The sequence below is a fragment of the Pagrus pagrus genome (genome assembly GCF_965226575.1).
Source record: "Pagrus pagrus genome assembly, chromosome: 2".
Lineage (NCBI taxonomy): Eukaryota > Metazoa > Chordata > Actinopteri > Spariformes > Sparidae > Pagrus > Pagrus pagrus.
In genome coordinates this window covers 29638127-29659782 of record NC_140186.1, presented here as the reverse complement: position 1 = coordinate 29659782, position 21656 = coordinate 29638127, and the positions used below count along the sequence as shown (strand labels likewise).

Genomic DNA, 21656 nt, shown 5'->3' with positions numbered 1-21656 from the left:
CTGACGCCCAGAACACAGCAAAATAGTGCAGACACCACCACACACACTTCTAGTGGGTCAAAAGTGATGACTGAGAGAGATTTTTTAGTGTGTATATACAGTTTTAAGGAAAATACTGTATAGTATACCTTTAATGTCTTTCATGTTGTTGCTGTCCTTTTGTCCGTTGGTTGTGTAACCTGTTGATGTATCTTGCGTGTACCTGTTACTTTAGGTATGGCAATATAGTGTTATATGTATTGTAATTGTATTGCAACCCTGTTTAAAATAAAGATAAAAACAATAAAATATATAGGACTATGTCATAAAACTTGGAGGATACAATTAGGGCTGTGTGTGCTTGTTTGTGTGTGTGAGTGAGTGTGAATTAAGATTTTTTTTTTAAAAACATTTTTTAGGGATGTAGTTTATAAATCTATGAACTGATCCACTCTCCGGAGCAGAAGGTGGCAGTAATGTACCAATGAGCTGGATGCCAACTGCAGTAAAACATGAAGAAGAGGAGGCAGCGGAGGAAGAAGAAGAGGGCTGGTGTAATTTTCCACGGGGTGTCTTTTCTAAGCAGAAAAAGGGAAAACATGGATCTTATCAGTAAACCAAGGGGCAAGTCCATCGTGTGGCTGTACTTCGGCCTGAAGGCAGATGACAAGGGGCAGCCTCTGAACTCTGGCGAGGCCGTCTGCAGGTTATGCCGAAAAATAGTGCTTGCAAAAGGTGGCAATACAACGAATTTAAGAAGTCATCTGAGACGTCGACATCGTGCAGATTTTCTTGAGACTACTTCTGCCGCGACCTCTGGAGCTCTGTTTGAGGTTCAAGGTGAATAACCACCAAATTCAACACTTTCACTGCAAGAATTGTGAATCTAAAGCATGCATCCAAATCGAGTCATGTTGCACTGCTGCATTCATCCCCCCCAACCCCCTCCTGCAAAGTGGGAAGTGTAATTGCAGCGGGGCACTGGGTTTCACGTGGTTGCATTGCAGTGGGGAGCAGTCAAAGTCCCTGATCCTAATGCTGTATTTGTATATGCACACTCTTTGTCGTTTCACTACATAACCACGTGGTATAGTATACTTTGTTTTGTCTTTGCAGAACATTTATTGTTGCAAGAGTAAGAGTGATGCGAGTATATTTATGTGTGCCACATCAACGAATGCAACGTTTAATTCCCACCATGCATTGGGATTTTGTATGACACATTCAAAGAATTTATATAATCAAACTACATGTGTTGAAGCCCACTCAAGCGTCGGGCAAGCAATACAACAACACCGTCCACCAAGTTTCCAAGCAAGACTGTGTGTATTTCTCTAAACATGCGGTTATCTGTCTCATACATGATGACATTTCCATGTCACGGCTGGGGGAAGTGATACATTGTACACAGTGCAGCACAGAGCGCTTAATTTCGTCATGCAACAGTGTTATTTCTGTTAAAACGTACCATTGCTAAAGATGGTTGTACGCATGCGCAGAGAGAAGACGGCTACAAGTCTGTTGTACGACTGTCTTTCACCCTCGTTGTTGCCATGGTATCACCCAAACAGTCATTTACAGTCCCGTGTAAGGAGCGCGAGCATTTGGCAGTATTTTGTTATTTAAAACATAATTTCACCCGCTGTGTCCCGCTGGTGTGGTATGTTGGTGCAGTGACTGGTCAGTTAGAGCCGCCATCTTTAGCTTATTAACCCCCCCCCTCCATCAAAAATCGACTGACCCGTCTCAATACGCGCTGATAATGACTGTGCTATAATCGCCGTAAAGCACCGGAACCAGACGGCCTCAGGGGCATCACTCCGCTTTGTTTAGCATGCTTAGTCCTTACATCTCTGACCGAGCTGACAGCTAACATAATGAATGCACACCTGAAGGATTCTGGTGATTTGTTTGAACCCGATATGAAGACTAAAGAGGAGATAATTTTGAAAAAAGAGCAAGAGTCACATGAGGAGGAAGAGTGTGAGGTAACCTTAAATACTGCTGACATTTCTAGACATGCAACAGTGTCAGACTTGGACCTAGATGAACTTGAAGACAGCAGGACTGAGATCAATTTGGTTACAAAGAAGCAGACGACATGGGCTGTGAATTGCTTCATTGGCTGGTTGGAGTCCCAGGGGCTGCAGGTGGACTTGGCAACAGTGGAGAAGACTGAGTTGAACGGGCTGCTGAGACATTTTTATGGCTCTGTCCGGAATGGCAAAGGAGAGCTGTATGGGATTGCTAGTTACATCGCACTGAGGGCAGGACTCAACCGGTACTTCAAGGAGCCTCCTGTCAGCCGTCCTGTCTGCTTAATGAGAGATGCTGAGTTCACCTCAGCCAACAAGGTGTTCTTGGGAGTGCTCAAGAAAATAAGGAAGTCCGGTCGAGACTTAACATCGCACCATCAGGCACTGTCCCCTGATGATATTCACATCCTCAGACACTCGCGTGTGATGGACACCAGCACTCCAAAGGGACTTCTGAACAAAGTCTGGTTTGATATCCAGGTACATTTCGGCCGCAGAGGGAAGCAGGCCAACAGGAACCTAAAATCGGATTCATTTGTAATCAGAAAAGACGAGAGGGGACTGAGATACTGCACTTTATCCTTTAGTGATGAAACAAAAATCCACAACGAGAAGGACAGAAGCTCAATGTTCGAGAAGCCAGGAAGTCAATTCTGTCCCATTACTTCTCTTTTAAAATACCTCAGCAAGCTCCCATCCAAGGCAACCGCACTTTACTTGCAGCCAAAGAAGGAGTTAACAGATGAAATATGGTACAGCCACATTCCCCTAGGAGTCAATTATCTGGGTTCAATGCTGTCCCGCATGTGTAAAGAGGCCCACACATCAGTCATCTACACCAATCACTGCATCAGAGGCACACCCTTTCACCAACTGTGTGACGCGGGACTGGAGAGGAGAGAAATTGTTCCTGTTAGCGTGCACAGGTAGGACGTGTTTATTCGCCTGCTGCCATCCTAATCAACATGTCTCCCATTATTCCTGCAAAAAATGACCTACATATCATTTTTACAACAGGTCTGGAAGCTCCCTCCAAAGTCAGCACACACCATCCATCTGGAGCCTTAAACAGCGAGACGATATTTTACCACAAAGTGATTCAGCCGGCCCAGCAGGTCTGCCGCCAGACAAGTGGGCACCCCTAATAGAAGTTCACTCAAGCACACACACTCTGCACCAAATCTGCATTGGACTCATTATCTTAGTAATTACAGCCTGGGATAATTGTTCAGATAAGTGTATAAAGAAAGTCAAATGTGATTCTGGATACAAAATGTGAAAGAAACATACATTTTTCTTGGGGGAACAAAATAAAATTGATGAAAACAAAAAAGTTATGTGTAAAGCTGTGTGTTTGCTGTAATGTAATATTATGTTGTATAGTAACAGTCACATTCATGCAGTAATGTCAAACAAACAAAAAAAACGATAAACATGCTTCTTCCACTGGATTTTCTTAATAGCAGTATCTCATCTGAATTCAATATTTGACTAATTATTTCTGTTTTTTGCTACTCCAGGTTTGGATTTAAACCATGATGAACTATTCGAGGACGTTTCATTCCTTCAGGCTACTTCAAACCAGAACTATGTCCCAGACGCCGTGCTGCCACCTGGCGAGCCTTGGCTCCATGGAGGCCCATCCCGAGCACAGCTGTCCATCCCTTCCTGCCTGTGCCTGTGCAGCGACGTTGGGTCTGAGATGTCTGCTCCTGGGTCTTCTGGCGAAGGGCAGATGGGAGAGATGAAGGTGTACGCCAAGTGTCACCTTCAGCAGGGAGTCATGTTCGGGCCATATCTAGGGGAGGTGTGCAGAGGACAAATGCCGACTAACCTCAAATACGCCTGGGCTGTAAGTAGACTGGTTTGATCAGACGTAAAGAGCCAGTTTTAAATGAAGTTGTGGCAAAACACTTGCGCTAAAATCACATTCAAAAGCTGTTGTGTTATTTGTGAATTGTGTTGATAACCAGAAGGAATTCCATAAAGAATTGGTTATAAAAATACTTAACACACACATTGCTCTCACCTCCAGATCAGGGATGATGCTGCTTTTGTGTACGTTGATGCCTCTGATGAAAACAGATCTAACTGGATGAGGTGGGCAGTTTCTCAAAGATGTAGTCTCCTTTCTCCCTTCTGCTTTACTATATTTATAATGTAGTCACTTGTTTTTTTGTCATTTTTTGTTGATTACAGTATTTATCTGACAGAAAATGGCTCTTAATCTCTTTATCTCAGTTACATGCTTTACTTGTTTGCTCTATGTATCAGGTATGTTACGTATACCAGCAGTGAGGAGGAACACAACCTGGTTGTCTTCCAGTTTTACCGTCGCATCTACTACAGGGTTTCCCAGCCCATCACAGAGGGAACAGAGCTCAGGGTCTGGATCGGCAAGGATTATGCCACCTTACTGGGCCTGGGGATGGGTGAGTTCACTCACGGATGCATGGAACGACATAATGCAGATTCTTTTTGGTTTTTCACTTCCACATTAATTAGCTGACAGTAGAGTTAAATTTAATTTGGCCAACATCTCATGCATTTGTTTCTGGTGGTGCAATACAGGTGACAATGTGAAATGTGAAGTTGGAGACAAGGAGACAGTTCTACGCCTCTTGCAGGACATCCAGTTGGTCACCCTCCCAGAGCCAAGCAGCTCTTCCCTTTGGTCAGATCACAGCCAATCACAGAGCCCCATGCCTATGATCAGTGACGTGACAACAATGTCAAACCCAGACGCAGCAAGTGATTCAGGCATGATTTCTGGCTCTGCCTTCCCCTCTTCCCTGATCTCCTTCCCCTCCCCTATCTCTCAAGCATATGATTTTATGCCTGGAACTGAGAAACTACTGAGTAACCCAACCGCCCCGCAGAACAGCCCGTGGTACTTTTTTGGGTTCGAGCCCGACCCAACTGGTCGGCCTCTGGACCGGAGCACTGTGGTGTGTAAGGTGTGTTTGGAACATGTGAGCTGTGGAGGAGGAGGAGCAACGGATCTCCAAAACCATTTGACCAACAAGCACCACATCAGACCACATCAGAGCAGCTACAAGGACCGGAGTCTTCCAATAACTATAGGTACGATAGGTAACTTTTACTAACTACTGTATGCTACTGTAAACCGCGAAGAGTGTCTGTAAGATGAGATGTATGTTTACAAAGATGTTGATGAATGTTTCCAGTTCATCTTTGATTTCTGTTTGGTTAATCAGGAGGTTACGACCTGTCACTTTGTCTTTGTTTGTTCTACAACTAGAGCTTGTTTTTTATGAGCTCTAGTCGGAGAACACATAATGTAATCAACCTGAAGGTGTTTTGCTAATGTTAAGAATCTCTGGTCAAAATTGGATTTAGAAAGTTCTTTCTCAAACCAAAATTTTCAGGTTTACCCAGCAAACTGGTGTCAAGTATATCAAAATTGATCTACAACTTAAAAATGCTTTATATTTGATAATTGAAAATGTGTTCTTTCTCACAAAAGGTCAACAACGCTCACAGTCAGTGATGGTCAACAGTGGTCTGGTGAGCACATTTCCAATCGCATCATCACAGACGATACCGGGGGTTGTGACAAATGCCATCACCAACTTTCTCATCGTGGATCTCCAGCCCCCAGCTCTGGTAGAAGGGGACGGCTTCAAAAAGCTGATCCATGCCCTCCTGCCCTCCTACAAGGAGCTGCCCTCACCCGGTCAGCTCGAGAAACTCCTGAAAGAACACCATACCAAAGGCAAGATGAACCTTGCACAGCTACTGAGGAGCAAAATCGACAGTGGAGAAAACGAGGAGATATCTGACTACACTGCTCCCATCGAGTTTGAGCCCAGGAGACGATGGCGAAGTCCTAACCATTGTAGGGAAGTTCCTCACTTCGTCACTTTAAGTGTGGATGTTTGGTTCCACAACTGGCAGGGCAACACTGATAGGTACCTCACCCTCTGGGCACATTACATAGACTGTAAGTTTCACTTTCAGAACCTGGCTCTGGCAACCCAAAGACTGACAGAGAGTGGGGTCAAAGACTACAGCCTTCGAGCAGTGGAGGCTCAAGTGAAAGTGATGGCCCAGGAGTGGAGAATCTCACAACCTAATATGGTCTTGCTCGGAGGGGAGGGAATGAACAAGATGAGGCTGGGCCCGATGAAAAGCACCAAAGGTGGTGAGGCTCCAGGAAGTGTTCCTCACCCTAACTCAACAACATTTCTTGAGAGGGAAGACTCTGTGTCACCTGAGGAACCACATGGCTCAGAGCCCGGCCACTCTAGTGAAGGACTACCCTCTGTGCCGTGTTTCTTCAGCGCTGTGCAAGGCTGCATTGAGGAAGTAATGTCACATCCTGTCATCTCAAAGACCCTCAGCCAATTCCAGGGTATTCTCTCGACCCTGTTCCTGCCACTTGCTCATAACAAAGGCTTGCATCAGCACCATACCCAGAGTCTATTGCAGACTCTGACGAAACAAGAACAGGCAGAGCTGAAGTCATGGGCTCACAGCCGACCAACGTGGAATAAACTGTACTCTCTACTGAGCATGCTCATCAAATATAAAAGCCTTTTCTGTGACATGATAAAAGAGATGAAAGGTGAGGGCTTGTCTAAAGAAGATACTTCTTCAGAATCTGGTTCATCTGGCAGCTGCCATGCAAACTCCACCTCGAACACATCCTCAACAAGCATTGCAACTTTGCGATCAGAATGGAAGTTTCTGGAGGAACTATGTCTGGTCCTCAAACCTCTGGACGTGGCGTGTCGAACTCTCGCCAAGGAGGCATTCCCTCGCCTGTCCCTCATCAAACCCATTCTCACCGGCCTGCTCTCTCGCCACCTTGTGTCGCGATCAGGAGACTCATCGTCTGTCCTGAAGGAAGTGAAGAGGATGATGAGGAGAAACTTGGCAAGCTGTTACGACAACCCTGTTGTCAACAGGGTTCTGTGTGTGGCATGTTCCCTTGACCCCCAGTTTCATGGGATGGGTTTCATGGAGGAGAAGGTGAGTCATAAAGTTAAAATGCAGGGAATTGACTTAGCTAAACCCAGCCCCCTTAGTAACTGTTGCTATGCCTGCTGAGGTTACAGTGGCTGATTTACCACTGAAATTAGTAATATTCAAAATAATGGGTAAAGCACGCTTCTCATTTCCTGCTGTTGATGTTGATTTTGTCATCTGAAATAGCTACTTACTGACTTGCCCTACTCTTCCTGCATTCTCTACGCAACTAAAACTGTTAACTGATAGTATAGTGTGGTTATCTGTTTTTCTTGTGGTTCTGATCACACCGACCTCTTCAGCCCCTTGAGAGAACAGGCACTTGGCTGTAGGCACGGGTCCCACTTATCCCCCTTACTCTTGTTGCCCAGGGCCATGAAATGTTTTGGGTGGGAAGACGGCACCTATTATTTGATTTCCTCTGCTTTTCTCACCCTCTCCCATTTTAAAAAGTTGTCAGATTTACTTAGCATGGAGAACCAAAACCCCAAAACTGTAGTGGTTTCCAAAAAATGATAGACACAAGGCAATCAGAGAAGGAGCAGGGCTGGACTTAATCTCTTAAAGCTCTTAAATGTTAAATGCACAAGCTTTGCCTAAATAAACTGTAGTCAAAAATTAGCAACATTTAAATATAAATCTGGAATTATCTAATCAAAGCATAAGCACTGTAAACTGGACTATGAATCTGAATAGGCATTTGATGCCAGCTTTCAGCACTGGACAGTTTGAGATTTAATATCCCACCCACACACATGCAAGTCTGATCCTGAACATTTTATTAAAGCTAGTATTTTCTTGGGGTTTCCATTTTGTCTTGGAATACATAATTAGTCAGTCATTAGCTACTCCCCATGCCGATCAAAAGTCGGGTTTCAAATACAACATAAAAGAGCTCCTTACAGTTTTCCTGGCGTAATCCAAGTCTCTGGAAGCCCTGACCCAAAACTGATAAGCCAGTGTATTTACTGCAGCTGCTATGCTGAAAATGCTAGGGAACACCTGACAAAGTAGCATAACCGCGAGGATGTCAATAATGGCTTGTCAAATCAATTTGGGATTTAAGAGCTTCTTGAAATTTGGATCTGGCTGGACAAGTTATATGGAGCCATAATATTTTTGTTTGTTTACATTTACTTGACGCAACGCTGTTTAGCTGTGAAGCTCCAGAAATGTTTTGTGGACGACAAACCTTCACCCATCTTTCCATTGGCATGGAGGTGAATAGATAATAAATGAATTAAAATGTGTCATTTAATTATAAATATGTACTAAGACATATTTGTTCTCCATCTAATGTCCATTTCTGGTGCTAATGTGCTTGAACGTCATTAGCCAAGAAGACTGAATTACATTAAGTTTTGAGGCTGCCTTCTTGCTCTGTTGTTAAAAACTCCTCTATGTTACTTGATGATCCCTTCAACTCCCAATCGTAGGTAAAATAATGTGTGAAGCAAAGAATACCCTTGAACACAAATTAAATCTTTTCATTGTGATTTTCGTTATTTTCAAGGAGCAGACAGCCACTTTTGACTGGCTGAAGAAAGAGGCTGTCAGGATTGTGAAGGAGGACAGGAAGAGAAGCCAAGTTAAAAATCAAAGCCAGTGCAAGAGAAGCCCCTCACCTGGTTCACCAGAGTCAGAGAGTGACTTCCTGAGGAGGAGCAAGCGCCTCAAAGAATCCCGCCCAATCAACTTCAGAGAGATTGACGATTATGAAGAGAGCGACGCAGGAGAGGATGATGACAGCGAGTGGGCAGATCCTGGCTCTCAGGCCGGGCTCTCTGGTATGGAGTTCCTCCTGGGAGACCTGTTCTCCTCTGCCCCCCGGAGCAGGCAGAGTTCTGTGGAGGAGTCTGTAGACATGGAGATGTCTGTCTTCCGAGCCGACAAGGGGACTTCTCTGGGAGTGGAGCCCCTGCAGTGGTGGAGGACGAAGGCGGTGCAGTTTCCACTGTTGGCCACAGTGGCACGGGCCTACCTGGCCGCCCCGGCAGTGGCAGGAAATGCTGCACAGGACTTTGTGCGTGAAGGAGCTGGAGCCACATACAGAAAGAGAGCCAATATTCCTCCAGAAAGTTTGGACTCAATCTTGTTTCTTCACCACAACCACCTACCCACCACTGAGAGTGGGCACACAGCAGGTCGAAATGATGATCAGAAGAGTGGGATGGACAAGGTCCCATAAACACCCAAAATAACATTCATTTGTTTTTTCACAAGCTCTGACTTTAACTGAGCTACATGTGTAACATCCAAATTTAAACCTGATTCAAACCAAAGTCCCGATACAGAGTTGGCCTGAAGTACAGCACAATATCCACACTCAGGACGTAAACAGATGCTGAGGTTGGATGAAGTACGCACAGAGGTCATATAAAAGTGTAAAATAAGTGCATGTTAGGAGGAGAGAGACATTTTTTAAAGGAAGGCTGGGACTAAAGAGAAGACATAGAAAACCAGTTATGTACTGTGTATTGTTTGGACTGTTATACTTCTGATTTGCATTTAACTTGACTGTGTATTAACCTTGTAGCGCCTTGTGCCTTACCTCTTTTAGATACAATCATACAGTAGATTGTAAGGTATTCCTATTTTATATTTTGTATGCTTTCTAACAAATATATGTAACTGTGACTACAAGTGTGTGTTGTCTGTGAAAACATACAGTAGATGAAAGTCCTCCATGGTAGCATAATGTAAAACTACCATGTGCCTTTGCTTTTGCATTAATACTCGTTTTTGTGTTATGAAACACTGGTTAAGAGATTACATAATGCTCCTTATTTGACAGTAAATCAGTCATAGAACCTAAATTATGGTTCAGGTGATCAAGAAAGTGACGCGTAGTACGATGCACTTTTTCAGCACTACATTGTACACTGTTAACAGAATGGATGAAGCTTATTAGCACAAAGTCTGTATTGTCTTCGACTGTGATGTTCATATTCATGTTTACTGGAAAATGAAAGTCCACATGCTGAACAGTGCTTTAAAGTTTAATACTAATATTTACGTATGAATATTGTTCCGTTTGTTTTTTCTGCTGTGATGTACATATACATGTACATGCAGAATAACTGTTTTTATGATGTCTTACTGTAATGTAAATCTACCAATCACATACTTTTTAAAAATAAAATATATTACCATTTGAGCTGGGTCATGAATAATACACTGTATTTTAACATAACACAGTACAGTAGTATTATTTCTACTGCATGGCTAACTGAGCTAAGTTGCTAACAGCAGCTACAGTTGGCAGCAGTAAGCAGTTACTTTGGCCAAATATTCTTACAGATTGCAAAAAATTTATCCAAGCCAATTTACATTTAAAAGTTTTTCATAAATGTTTTTTATTAAACTATTAACACATTTTGGAAAATACAAAACATTAAAAAACGCACTTGGAAAAAAACAAAATACAAAATGCTTATATATATCTAGTTAAAAAGTAAGAACAAGAACTGAAAGGTAAGTGAGAAGATGTTTTAAACAAAAAACAAAAAAACAAACTAAAATGTAAAATACTTATTTATCCCTATGACCTATTATCTGTAGATCTATAACTTGGCTTCAGCCATTTTGATGCCAGTCTGGGTGTTTTCCTCTCTGTGGTGGGCTACATTCCTGCAGTGGATGAAGACGTAGACAGGATGTATGAACACCAGCAGAGTGAGGAGAGTCAGAGCAATGTCCACCTATAACAGATCAAAACACATTTTACATGTCGGCACACTGAACATTTTGATATGAATCCATTGACTGTTACAGTGGGACAGACTACTCTCTCCCTTAAACTCTCTTGAGCACCTACATAAAAGGGGTCTCCCCCCAGAGTTCCTCTGACGAGGGCGAAGCAGGGGTACTGCAGCAGAGAGAAAACGGCAGATATGGACATCACCAGACCGTACAGCTTCCCAAAGTGACAGGCTGGAAAACTGAGAGAGAGGGAGAGACATGTCATTACACAGGTATGTCTATGACTTGGTGTCCATCTGTCACATACTGTAACCAAAAGCAATAATAGGGTTACAAATGCCCATCATAAAGTCTCTAATCAGTACTCGGTAGCCCTATTAAATGTCTTTCAGTCAGTGCTGGTAACAGTCAATGTCCAACCACTTGCACTCTTTGCTAATGCATTTTTTTCTTTGTTCGACATCAATAATTAGTTTTTGACACTTTCCCCCTACCTCTTTAAATCATTTTCCTGTGTTTGCAAAGTTAAATCATTAGTTCAGGCAGCAACTATATGAAAGGGCTATTCCAGTTCCATAGAGTTGAATTTAAATGAAGTTGGAGTCTTGCGACAGCCATATTAAGAGAAAGAAGAATGGCCAAAATCTAAGCAGTGGAGGCCAAAGTATCCTAATGTCAACACTCACAGACTTTGAGGCCTGTTCTCCGTAAGTCTGATGTGGTTTAGGGCTGTCCCACTGTCAAATCATTAAATGCATTGGGGCTCCATCAGATATTTTGAGCCCTTTATAGCCACTTTCCATAGTACACATTACTGTTGACTTTACCTGAGGGAATTACCCACAGTTTATCGTATTGTGACGTTAAACATGGTGTTACCAGGAGGAGCCCTTAAAAGTTTAAAAGAAACCTGATGATAATCCAGATGATGACACTCTTGAATAACTTATTCATTTCTTCTTAATAAACAGAAGTTTTTTAAATCACTGCTAAGACCTCTTCTCATAGAAGTGATTCTCTACTTTATTCACTCAGTTTATTAACAACAAAAAAGTAATAAGACTTTGAGGAATTATGGAACTTTTTCCCCTGAACACTCTGCCATTTTGTGCGCTTGCAGCCTCTCACACACAAGTCTGTGAAGGTTCAGGGTGTATGGCTTTAGGTGAGGCCTTGGGTGTGGGCCATCCTGAGTTTTAGTTCAGATTATGTGTCAAGTGCCAAAAACCCAGTATCCTACAATTCCCATAATGCCACACAGTAGTATCTTTTTGTCAAACAATTCAACTTAGTAAATGCACAAGCATAATAAACTAGAGATCCAAAGTTTGTGACTCAGACAAAGGTCTCCACAAAGGTCTAGTTGTTTTTAGACATTTTAAAGCAGAATTACTACATAGTTTACATTTAATGATATCATGTCAAACATAGAAAATATACATGGTCAGGGGGGAACGTAAGTTCATAAGTCACCTCTGACTGGCAGATACTAATCTGTGTGTTTGTTTACTCTACAGAAATGAACATCGAGCCACATCTGTCACATCTAACTATTCTGTTGTAAGGTGTTTCTTTTATTTCACCCATCCTCTGTGTGTATGTGATAGCTACTAACGCAATGTTAATGAACGCTGCATTTCCCCCGTAGAGGAAAGACCGATTGAGGACTTGAAGAATAAAGGTGAGGTACTGCAGAGGGAGGAGAGGAACGGCGGCGCACACAGAGAACAGCAGGCACTGCAGGGAGGTGAGGAACAGAGAGAGAGAGGAGGAGCGCAGGTCCGCCTCCCGCTCGGTCTCTCCTGCAGGAGGAAAAATGGTCAAGAAGTAATGAATAAAGATGCTATTATACAAACACACACAAATGTGCAGTCATAACACCAATCATCGATTTACCAGGAGCCAGAGGCTTTCCCTTGTGTCTGTCCATAATGAGCCCGTTCCAGGGAGCACACAGCACTCCACACAGCTGGGTCATGGCAAAAGCATTGGTGTACTGACTCACTGCGGGACAAAGGTGGAGCGAGAGAAGAGGAGAAGAAAAAGTAAACAGTAGTCAGTGTAAGATGATGAAAAAAAGGCTTCATATCACAGCCAGTAAATAAGTGTGTGCGATAAACGAGGGATTTTTATGATTACCCAGGCTGGGGTCATTGTTGGCCAGTCGGTTGAGCATGGGGTTGAGCGTGCCAATGAAGAGGTAGTGTCTCAGCTGCATTATAGACAACCACACCAGGTGCCACAGGAAGAACCAAGACAGCACACAGCTCCGGAAACTCGCCACTAAACACGTGGAAATTCACATGGAATCTGACATGAACTTTATGGGAAAATTAAAGCGAATCCATACAGTGAAAAGTGCTTTAAAATAAAATACATTTACTGAAAAAAAAAGGGTCTGTCAAAAATCAGCCTTCATCTCCTTAAAGGCACAATATGTTATTTTTGCCACCAGAGGTCTCTTAATCAAAACAAAACAAGTGTGGGATCATGGGAGTTGTTAAGCAATCAAAATCCATTTACATGACTCAGGCAGAAATGTTCACAGATGAGGAAATGTTCTAGCTCTATACTTAAAGCTCTATTCACGTTACATTTAGTCATGTTCCTGGGAGTTTTAGCGACAGGCGATCAAATGAAACCAGTGCTGATTACTTTAACGAAAACTATTATAACAAATGTTTGTCAGTGACCTTTTTGTCATGACTAAGACTGGATGATGACACGCTAAAAATAGATCTATGAAAATGAAAACTATGACGAAATATCTGTTATGTTTTTGTTGACGAATCGAGAAGGGACTAAAATGTAAGTGTTTTGCTATTAAAATAATTGTGCATCTTTTCTGTCTGTCAAAATATAACCAATGCATCCCTGTCACTGATTGACATGTGCAGATCTAGGTGATGTTGTCTCAAGTTAGTTAGTGACAACAACGTGATGGTTGGCAAAAAGGAATAGATTTATGGACACACTTTTTTTATAATTTGGCAAAAAGGAAAACAGTGCAGTAAGGAGAAACTGAGAGATGACCTTTAGCCTAAGAAGGAAGAATACTAACAACCTGAAGAGACAGCTGAAGGCACTGCATGTGTTGTGTATGACTTCTGAGCTCTACAGCCAGCTGGGAATAAAAATCTACTTATTGTTTGAGCACTAGTGTGATTTTAATGGTAGTATTTGCGAGTAGAGCCTGATCAAACTGTCTGACATGTTTGAAAAACATGAAGCTGCTGATGATGCAGACGCTAATTAACTGAGTTTAAAGAGAGAGAATTTGATGAACACTAGATTAAAACTATGAGGATAAAAAATGACTAAAATGTGACATTGTCCACATTTTCATCCAAAGACTGAGACCAAAATTGTTAAAATGAACGCTGAATGAAACACACCATTCACTTAAACAAAACTACTATTAAATTTCTCTTGGTTTGAACTTTGTTAGAAAAAGTTTAGATAATGTAAGAACACAAATAATCAAAATATATCACAAAGGTCTGCTTATTTTTAGATGATTTAATGCAGAAATGTTGCATAGTATATCTTTAACTTCATGCCAGTTCAAAGTACAGCGATGTTTGCAAGGCAATGGGTTTTTCCTTGATGTTCCTTTCAAAGTCACACTATTTGATAACTGACCACTCGATTCAGTGATTTCTAAGAAAAAAGGCCATATGTGCCCTAGTTTCAGCTTCTGGAAATTGAAGATCTTTGCCCTGACCGTGGACTGTTGGCTGGACAAAACAAACACATTTTCGCAATTTTTCCAGTTAATCTCTGCATAGGCAGATAGAGAGAAGAAATGTTTTGTTTTGAATGCTATATTTTTATTGTCCTACTTTAAATATTTAACGATTTGTGTGTTTTATTGATCAACCATGTTATCCACACCTGACAACGTGAATGTGGAGGCAACAATGAGGATAAGTACCCTTTCCTGAGTCTTGGACCTTTGCCCCGTCCTCTGGCACTGGTGGAACGTTGTCCCTCCCACTGGACTCCTGTGAAGCTGCCATGGCACCGTCCCTCATCCTCTCAAACTGCTCCACGTTGTAAGTGTTGCCCTGTCCACAACTCGGCCTGTCCATCAGGGAAAAGTAAATGTCATGTCTCATCCGTGAAGATGATCTATGTGAACTTAGACAGCAGCTGCTTCAAAGAAAAGCTGATGTTCTCACCCATAGGTGTAGTATTGCGGCAAAGGGTAGGGTATGTGGGTTCTGGGCATCAGCAGGAATGTCCTCAACAGGAGTATGATGCTACAGGAGGACAAAACAAGGAAGGAGGTGCGGAGAGAGACCCCCTGTTCATACAGAAGCTGGAAAGCAGAGGAAATCGGCATGGTTAGACTAAAAGAAAATGGAGTTGATGTACATGTTGCTCTCTGCTAAACAAAAACATCAGAGAAAACAAAAATGTAATGAAAATGTATTTTTTAAGAAACAGAGCAGCATGACCTCAGATGATGTATTTTAACTGCATTACCAACCACAAGTTAAACCTGATCTGATATCATTCACTATGTTGTCCAGCACGTTGTGACAGCCATTTTGAAGCAAGTGCAACCCACCTTCCTGCATGCGAATGCCCTGAATAGTGTCTGATATTGTTATATGACAACTACCCATCTAGTAAATAATTTCAGATACTGTTAGAACAGCCTTTTAAAGGAGACCAAGAATGCTTTTTTGTTTTTTTCTTTTCTTCCAGTGTGTTATATAGGTTCTTATGCATGTAAATGGTCTTGAAAGTTAAAAGTCCAAAGTCCACAGCAATGGGAGCTCTTCTCTCCCACAGAAAACACTGCTCCTGAAGTGCCTCAAACGGCTCATCAGTAGTCCCGCCTTTAACTCTGTGACTTCTTGACATCACACTACATCATGATGTCAGACATTTTCATAACTTATGCTGAACGGCTAGTTTGGCTCGTAAGAATTAAGTATAGCTACCACAGCTGACTGGAGACATGGTTAGTGCTGGCTCAATTGTAAGCTGACCAATCAGAACAGACTGGGTATTCAGGAGGGGGGCCTTAAAGAGACAGGAGCTAAACAGAGTGTTTCAGACAGAGGGTGAGCACAGAGCTGCAGCACTGGACAGAATGAGAAAAACTGATGTGTTTTTTGAGCATTAAAGTATTAAATATGTCTCCTTTAATGGCTCTACTGACATGGCTAATCTCCTTTACCTTGAAGATGAGAAACACTGTAGAGGAAGAGTCAAAGGCACCGTTGTAGAGGGTGATGATGGTGGAGCGATGAGCGGCAAATAGGTTTCCCACCTTCCCGACACACAGAGACACAATTCAGCCATACAAAACTCATTATTAGAGATTTCAAAGTGGGCTTGAAATCTAATTTCGTTTAGACACACATTCATACGGAAACACCTTCAGAATTCACCTGCATGTTGGTAAGAAGGAGCAGGATTCCTCCTACAGCGATGCACGACAGCGCAGGAAACAGCAACTCTGAAAATGCTACGGGACAGTGGAAGACAAATGTCAACACCTTTATAGACATGACTATATTGATAATGTTCTCATAACATGACTGTAAACCCGTCCTCTTGACTTATAGTGATGGATTCCAGAGTCACAGTGTAACGAGAAAAGCAGAAAAGGTGGAACGGATGAATCACGAGCACTAATGCTGCACGTGTTTAATCTTGTGGCAGTAATGTTAATGGAAAAAATCACTTTTCAAGAGAAAATTAGGAATTAAATTTGGGTTTGATATGATTAAAGCATGAATTATGAATTGTATTGTAGTAACTGGCATGGCCTTTCCTGTGCTAAACAAGTAGCATTAGCTTAACCCAGCCATTGGACTAACTCCAGCACTATTGGGAGGGGAAACCAAAAAAGAGAAAAAAGAGCTTTACAATTAACATCATAACTTGTCTTGGACAAGTTAATGTTTTGGTCGGACAAATGAATTGCTGTATCATTAACTGTCCTGTTAAGGAAAGATTGAGAATCACATGTTGCTTCTGTAATGTTTATAACCTGCAAGAGTGTTAATTTATGTGTTTGGCATGTAATTATGCTCAATCCATTTTCACGTACTTTTCTTTACCAGAAAAGCGTAATGGCCGCTCTGAAAATGTAGTGTTGTTTCTAAGATGACACAGCATGTGTTGCGTGTGATTGTTGAGCTCTAAGGCCAGGTAGGAATGTGAATCATCTAGTTGTTTTAGCACTAGTGTGAATTAAATGTTTTTTTTAGAATAGGCCAAAATTACACATATATACCATATGGTTTTTGCCTCAAGCTGCCTGGGGAGACTTGTGTGGTTCTCCATAGAAGCCATTTTCACTCAGAAATGTTGAGGTGAGAGGTCAAGGGACCCCTTTGAAAATGAAAAATGAAAAAAATGAAAATGCTTTGAATACTCAGGCTTTGAATATGGACAAAGTTTAATTAAATGTTTGAAATGGTCAGTTAATTATTTAACGTATGTTGTGAACGCTTGCGTGTGCACCTACCTGCACTGGAGAAGGCCACAAGAAGGGTTCCAGTTGTGTACAAACATCTGGAGAGAGAAATATGCATCAGTGTCTCCGTCATTTATCCACCAAAGCATACACACACAGTCAGACACACTAGAAGGCTGAGAGGTATTTCCACTATCACACATTATATATAAAATTGTAAATACTGTAAGTACACTATGAACTCATATTTATCACATGCTGGTGGATCTGACTCGCATCAGATGAAATAACTATAATGCATTCTCAGAGATGAGGATTTGCTAAAACATATTCTCTGTCTGAGTGTTTTTTCATTGGTGGGCTCTTTAGCCTGGTAACCTGTGTCACATTACCGGAAGATATGCCTTCCCATGCACCGTGAGCAATAAATAAGTAACCTAAATTGTCAATGTATAATGCAAAAGCTCTAAAAATCAACATTTCTCACTGACTCGGGGGAAAAAGAGAATAGGCAATTCAATATTGAACCCATGTGTGATGTAACAATAAAATGGGAGATACATTTATTGGTGTCAGCGGGATACGTACATATCTAGATGCTATAATGATTCACAGTTTTATTACAGAATGACGATGTTGACACTGGAAATACAAGGGTCGAATAGTGTCTGGGGTCATTGGGGTCAAATGAGGTGGACTCTGCTGGACTGTAATCTCTCTGCCTCAGTGAAACACTCCCTACTTTATCTCTGTAATCCTTATGGAGCACATTTGACCTAACTGTAAACTGCACCAATAACTGAACTGCAAACTGAATAATAATTTTGAGCACATGGATCCTTTAATGAGTATCATGCATTGAATAATAACTTATTTCAAATTGTTTGCAACTTTTTAGGCCCACTGAAGTTTAAGCCTTTGCTTCATCATGTTATCTGAGGTCAGACTACTAATAAAACTGATGCTGATGGGGGTTTTCAACTGCAGCCTTGAAGAGAAAAAGGAGATGAACTCACATTCCCAGCAGCCTGGTCACCATGGTGCCAAACCGATCAAACAGGTAGCCATTGACTAGATTGAGAAAGTTGTTGAGAAACGAGGCGATGGTGAAGACCAGAGAGAACTGCTCATCCTGTTTGCTACAGTCTGTAGGAAAGAGAAGCAGAGATGGGATGTTGAGCAACCTGGGCCATGTCTTCTGTTACCCAAGAATAGACCTGTCATGAAAACTACTTTATATTGGTCAATATTTTGCAAAAGCATTCTATGCCACAGATATAATGATAATATAATAACACACATTTTAAATTAATTATTTAAATCTAATTTAATAGACAGACATTGTGATTGTAATATGAAAAATATATTAAAATGTCCTTGATAAATAAACATAAATAAAATAAAACCACACAATCATAACAATGAATAAAATAATAACATAAAACAATAACCCAGCTAGTTATTCTGGCATCATGTTGACATTCTTATGTAAACACACACGTATGTAAACACAGGCAATATCGAGGTCAGCAAAAATGATCAAGGTATAAGGCGCTATTTTTACACATGTTGTTTATGGTGTAGGTTATTTTAACACTGCTTGCATGAATATTTATTATTATAACAATGAATCAATCGGCTTTGTGTTGTCTGTAGCATGTGTGGTGTTTTTGGAGTTCTTCTGCCCCCCAGTGGTAAAAAAACTATTAACACAGCTTTAATTTTGCCTGAGTAGTTTTTTTTTTGTCCAAAAAAGTATATGATTCAAGAAGTGTAGTGGGGGGACTTACTATTAGACAATCTGCTCAAAGGGCGAAATTGTCGCCATTGTCGAGCTTTTGTCAATCTGTTGTCAGGCTGTGCACCAGAACCAAGGAGTGATAAAAAACAAAGGAAACCGATATTGTAATTTTTCACTTGCTCTCTTTTACTCTGAAACCACAACTTTGGTCTCTGAAACCACTACTTTGGTCTGAAGTGATAGATAAGTAAAACAGAGACAGACAGACAGAAGATGGAAATGGAGCGTAATGAGTTGACAATGATATCAGGTAAGCTTTGATTGACAGTATTTGTCCTTCTGTTTAAAGATGTGTACCTGTATTCTGTAAAGAGGTCATGTTTAACATGTTTTTCTTAGTGCTAGCTGTTTTCATCTAACTCACACAATCTCTCAGGGAAATCTACTCTATTCACTTCCATGTGGATTTTGTAAAAGAGCTCCTAGAGTTGCTCACCTGTACTGGTCAAGGTGTCGTTGGTACCTGGGATACTGGTACACAGCTGACTGAAATAGCCATCCTCCTTCAGCACAAACATCAGAGAGGCGAAACCAAACACCACACCGGCAAAGCACAGACACTCCAGCATCCCTGAGGCCAGAGTCAGCCTGTAGCGCAGCCGGGTACCAACCTCGTGCCCCTGCATGCTTCACTCCCCTTCTCCAGGACGCCAGATAATTTATTTCCAGTATGACTTTGGTCCCCACAGAAAGTTGTTTTTGTTGTCTCTCTTTGTCTTTTCCGTTTCGCTAATTTGTCTTGAAGAGATCAGATCAACAAGTGCAGGGCAGTAAAGGTCTCTGTTGGGTTAGGATAAAGAACAAAAGCAGATGGTAAATAAAGAGTTTTTCATCTGTCAGTTACAGCCCAAACTCTGCTCATGCTGCTAATATCCCAGCCTCCACTCTAACAATGTCATTTTGGCTCAGGTTTATATTACTGCTCAAACAGTACATAGATATCGACTAGTTATGACTGCACCCACTAAAATTATACAGGGACATGAGAACACACATACACATTCAACTAAAGTCAAATTAATGCCATTTGTCTGGAATATCTCAAACAGAGGCAGAAAATCAATTTGAACAGGTTGACTCTAAAAAAAGAGTCATTTCTTCTGAATCTATAGAGCCACTTGTTGCAGGGGTGGAAAATCACATTTAACATATTAGTACATTTATGAGAACATAATTATTTGCTCCTAACACAATAATAATGATAATGCTATAATTTAATCCTATATATATTACATTTAAATATTAAAAACTATTCTGAACCTAAAGTAACACATTTATTTTTGATACTTTCACTAAATCAACTAAGTCCTTTTTTCAAGTACTTTAAAGGAACTATCGTACTTTTTACACCACTATATTCACTAGGCTATTTGTTAGGTTTTAACATGAGGGGTGGGTCATTTACTGGGTCACTAATTCACCGGTGAGGAGCGAACTGACTTCAGGTCCATTGATTCTAACTTGCACAAGCCTCAGCCACATGAAGGATCAATCAGTCGGACTAGACTAACACGCCCTTGCACTCTCTGCTACCAGTCAATGGAGAAGGTGGATGGCAGTTTAACAAGTGTGGATGGCACTTACCCCCTTTAACTGTCTACTGACTGTATTTATTGAAGATGCATTTCCTAGTTAGTGGACTGAGATTGGGAATACAACTAAATGCATCCTGTTATAAATACAACTCAGTTCCTATACACATGTACATGCAGCTACCCACATTGAACAACTTTAACATCAAGATGCTGCTGACACAATGATAAAGAATGATGCTATAATTCAATATATATTACATTAAAATATTAAAAACTACTTTAAAAGCTCTGTTGGGGACATTCTGAATTTAGAGTTAAACGTTTATTTTTGATACTTTCACTAAATGTTGCTGACATGTCTGTACTTTTACTTTTTTTATTTTATTTTTCAATTTTGAATTGATTATGAAATATGGATTTCCTTTAAAACTTTACCAATACCTTAAAAAAACAAGTAGACATAAATAAAAAGTTGTCCCTTGTCTTTTCCTGTGTCTCATGTCCCACTCACATGGCGACCTGAGGACAGTGCGGCAGTTATCGCCAGGCGGTGCTGACCATAATCCAGATTAGTTCACTTAATCTATGCGTACTGACACATGGCACAACGTGGACGCAAGAAATTAGACCATTATAACGTCTATGGTCATTTGTCTTTAAACACAACACGAGTGGACATTTGATATTGTACATGGGAGACGACTGTGCTGTCCATAAATGGTCTATTTCTCTGTGTGGATCCACTCACCTCACTTTGGTAACAAAACACGCATCTCTCCTCCGACACCTGCTGTGTCATCTACATTAAGTGATGTTTACCTCGTGTTTCCAGCAGGTTCAAACATCCATCCACTGTCCTCCTGTGCGGGGACTCTTCAGGTCGGGGATGCAGCCTCCTCCGAGCCGCAGCTTGTCTGCTCTTCTCTCTCTCTCAGTGACAGCAGGTGGACACATTAACAGGAGGCTCTCTTATCTACCACGCAGTCATGCTCATCAACAGATTACTCGTGAATTACAGGCTAATCTAACGGATTTTCTGTTATTCAGCCGACATGATGGTCACATTTTAATTAAGCCCCCTAAAGCCTGGAGATAACACATACTGAATAACTATAAATGCAGTACAAACTCACTTATGAGACCAAAACACACGTGTTGGCACCTGCTGCAAT

At 41.4% G+C, this 21656-nt stretch overlaps 2 protein-coding genes across 5 annotated transcripts; one reads left to right on the top strand and one right to left on the bottom strand.

Moving 5' to 3' along the window:
- Window positions 1-526: 526 nt before the first annotated feature.
- Window positions 527-10164, top strand: LOC311268813 (uncharacterized protein). 3 transcript variants are annotated; one of them, XM_084372690.1, is made up of 8 exons: window positions 1518-2941; window positions 3033-3130; window positions 3536-3867; window positions 4051-4115; window positions 4290-4447; window positions 4587-5099; window positions 5503-7010; window positions 8527-10164. In XM_084372690.1, exons 1-8 carry the CDS (start codon window positions 1857-1859, stop codon window positions 9193-9195), a joined length of 4428 nt encoding a protein of 1475 aa, XP_084228816.1. In that variant the 5' UTR covers window positions 1518-1856; the 3' UTR covers window positions 9196-10164. The 3 variants fall into 3 exon arrangements, with proteins under 3 accessions (XP_084228817.1, XP_084228816.1, XP_084228815.1); XM_084372689.1 differs by having other exon boundaries at window positions 8521-10164; XM_084372691.1 differs by lacking the exons at window positions 1518-2941; window positions 3033-3130 and adding an exon at window positions 527-819 and having other exon boundaries at window positions 8521-10164.
- Window positions 10165-10447: 283 nt separating this feature from the next.
- On the bottom strand, window positions 10448-21392 carry LOC311269379 (equilibrative nucleobase transporter 1-like). 2 transcript variants are annotated; one of them, XM_084373500.1, is made up of 13 exons: window positions 21304-21392; window positions 19386-19729; window positions 18165-18294; window positions 17200-17246; window positions 16115-16191; window positions 15901-15993; window positions 14891-15030; window positions 14644-14792; window positions 12849-12992; window positions 12606-12713; window positions 12325-12511; window positions 10825-10948; window positions 10448-10708 (listed from the first exon to the last, which is right to left on the bottom strand). In XM_084373500.1, exons 2-13 carry the CDS (start codon window positions 19573-19575, stop codon window positions 10571-10573), a joined length of 1527 nt encoding a protein of 508 aa, XP_084229626.1. In that variant the 5' UTR covers window positions 19576-19729; window positions 21304-21392; the 3' UTR covers window positions 10448-10570. The 2 variants fall into 2 exon arrangements, with proteins under 2 accessions (XP_084229626.1, XP_084229627.1); XM_084373501.1 differs by having other exon boundaries at window positions 21233-21358.
- Window positions 21393-21656: the final 264 nt, after the last annotated feature.

Coding starts and splice junctions, on each gene's coding strand:
- LOC311268813 (XM_084372689.1), top strand. CDS start 1,857: ATGAATGCACACCTGAAGGATTCTGGTGATTTGTTTGAACCCGATATG. Junction 3,131..3,535: donor TGATTCAGCCGGCCCAGCAG/GTCTGCCGCCAG, acceptor TTGCTACTCCAG/GTTTGGATTTAAACCATGAT. Junction 4,448..4,586: donor CTTACTGGGCCTGGGGATGG/GTGAGTTCACTC, acceptor GGTGCAATACAG/GTGACAATGTGAAATGTGAA.
- LOC311269379 (XM_084373500.1), bottom strand. CDS start 19,575: ATGCAGGGGCACGAGGTTGGTACCCGGCTGCGCTACAGGCTGACTCTG. Junction 12,512..12,605: donor GGGAAAGCCTCTGGCTCCTG/GTAAATCGATGA, acceptor TTCCTCCTGCAG/GAGAGACCGAGCGGGAGGCG. Junction 10,709..10,824: donor TGGGGGGAGACCCCTTTTAT/GTAGGTGCTCAA, acceptor GATCTGTTATAG/GTGGACATTGCTCTGACTCT.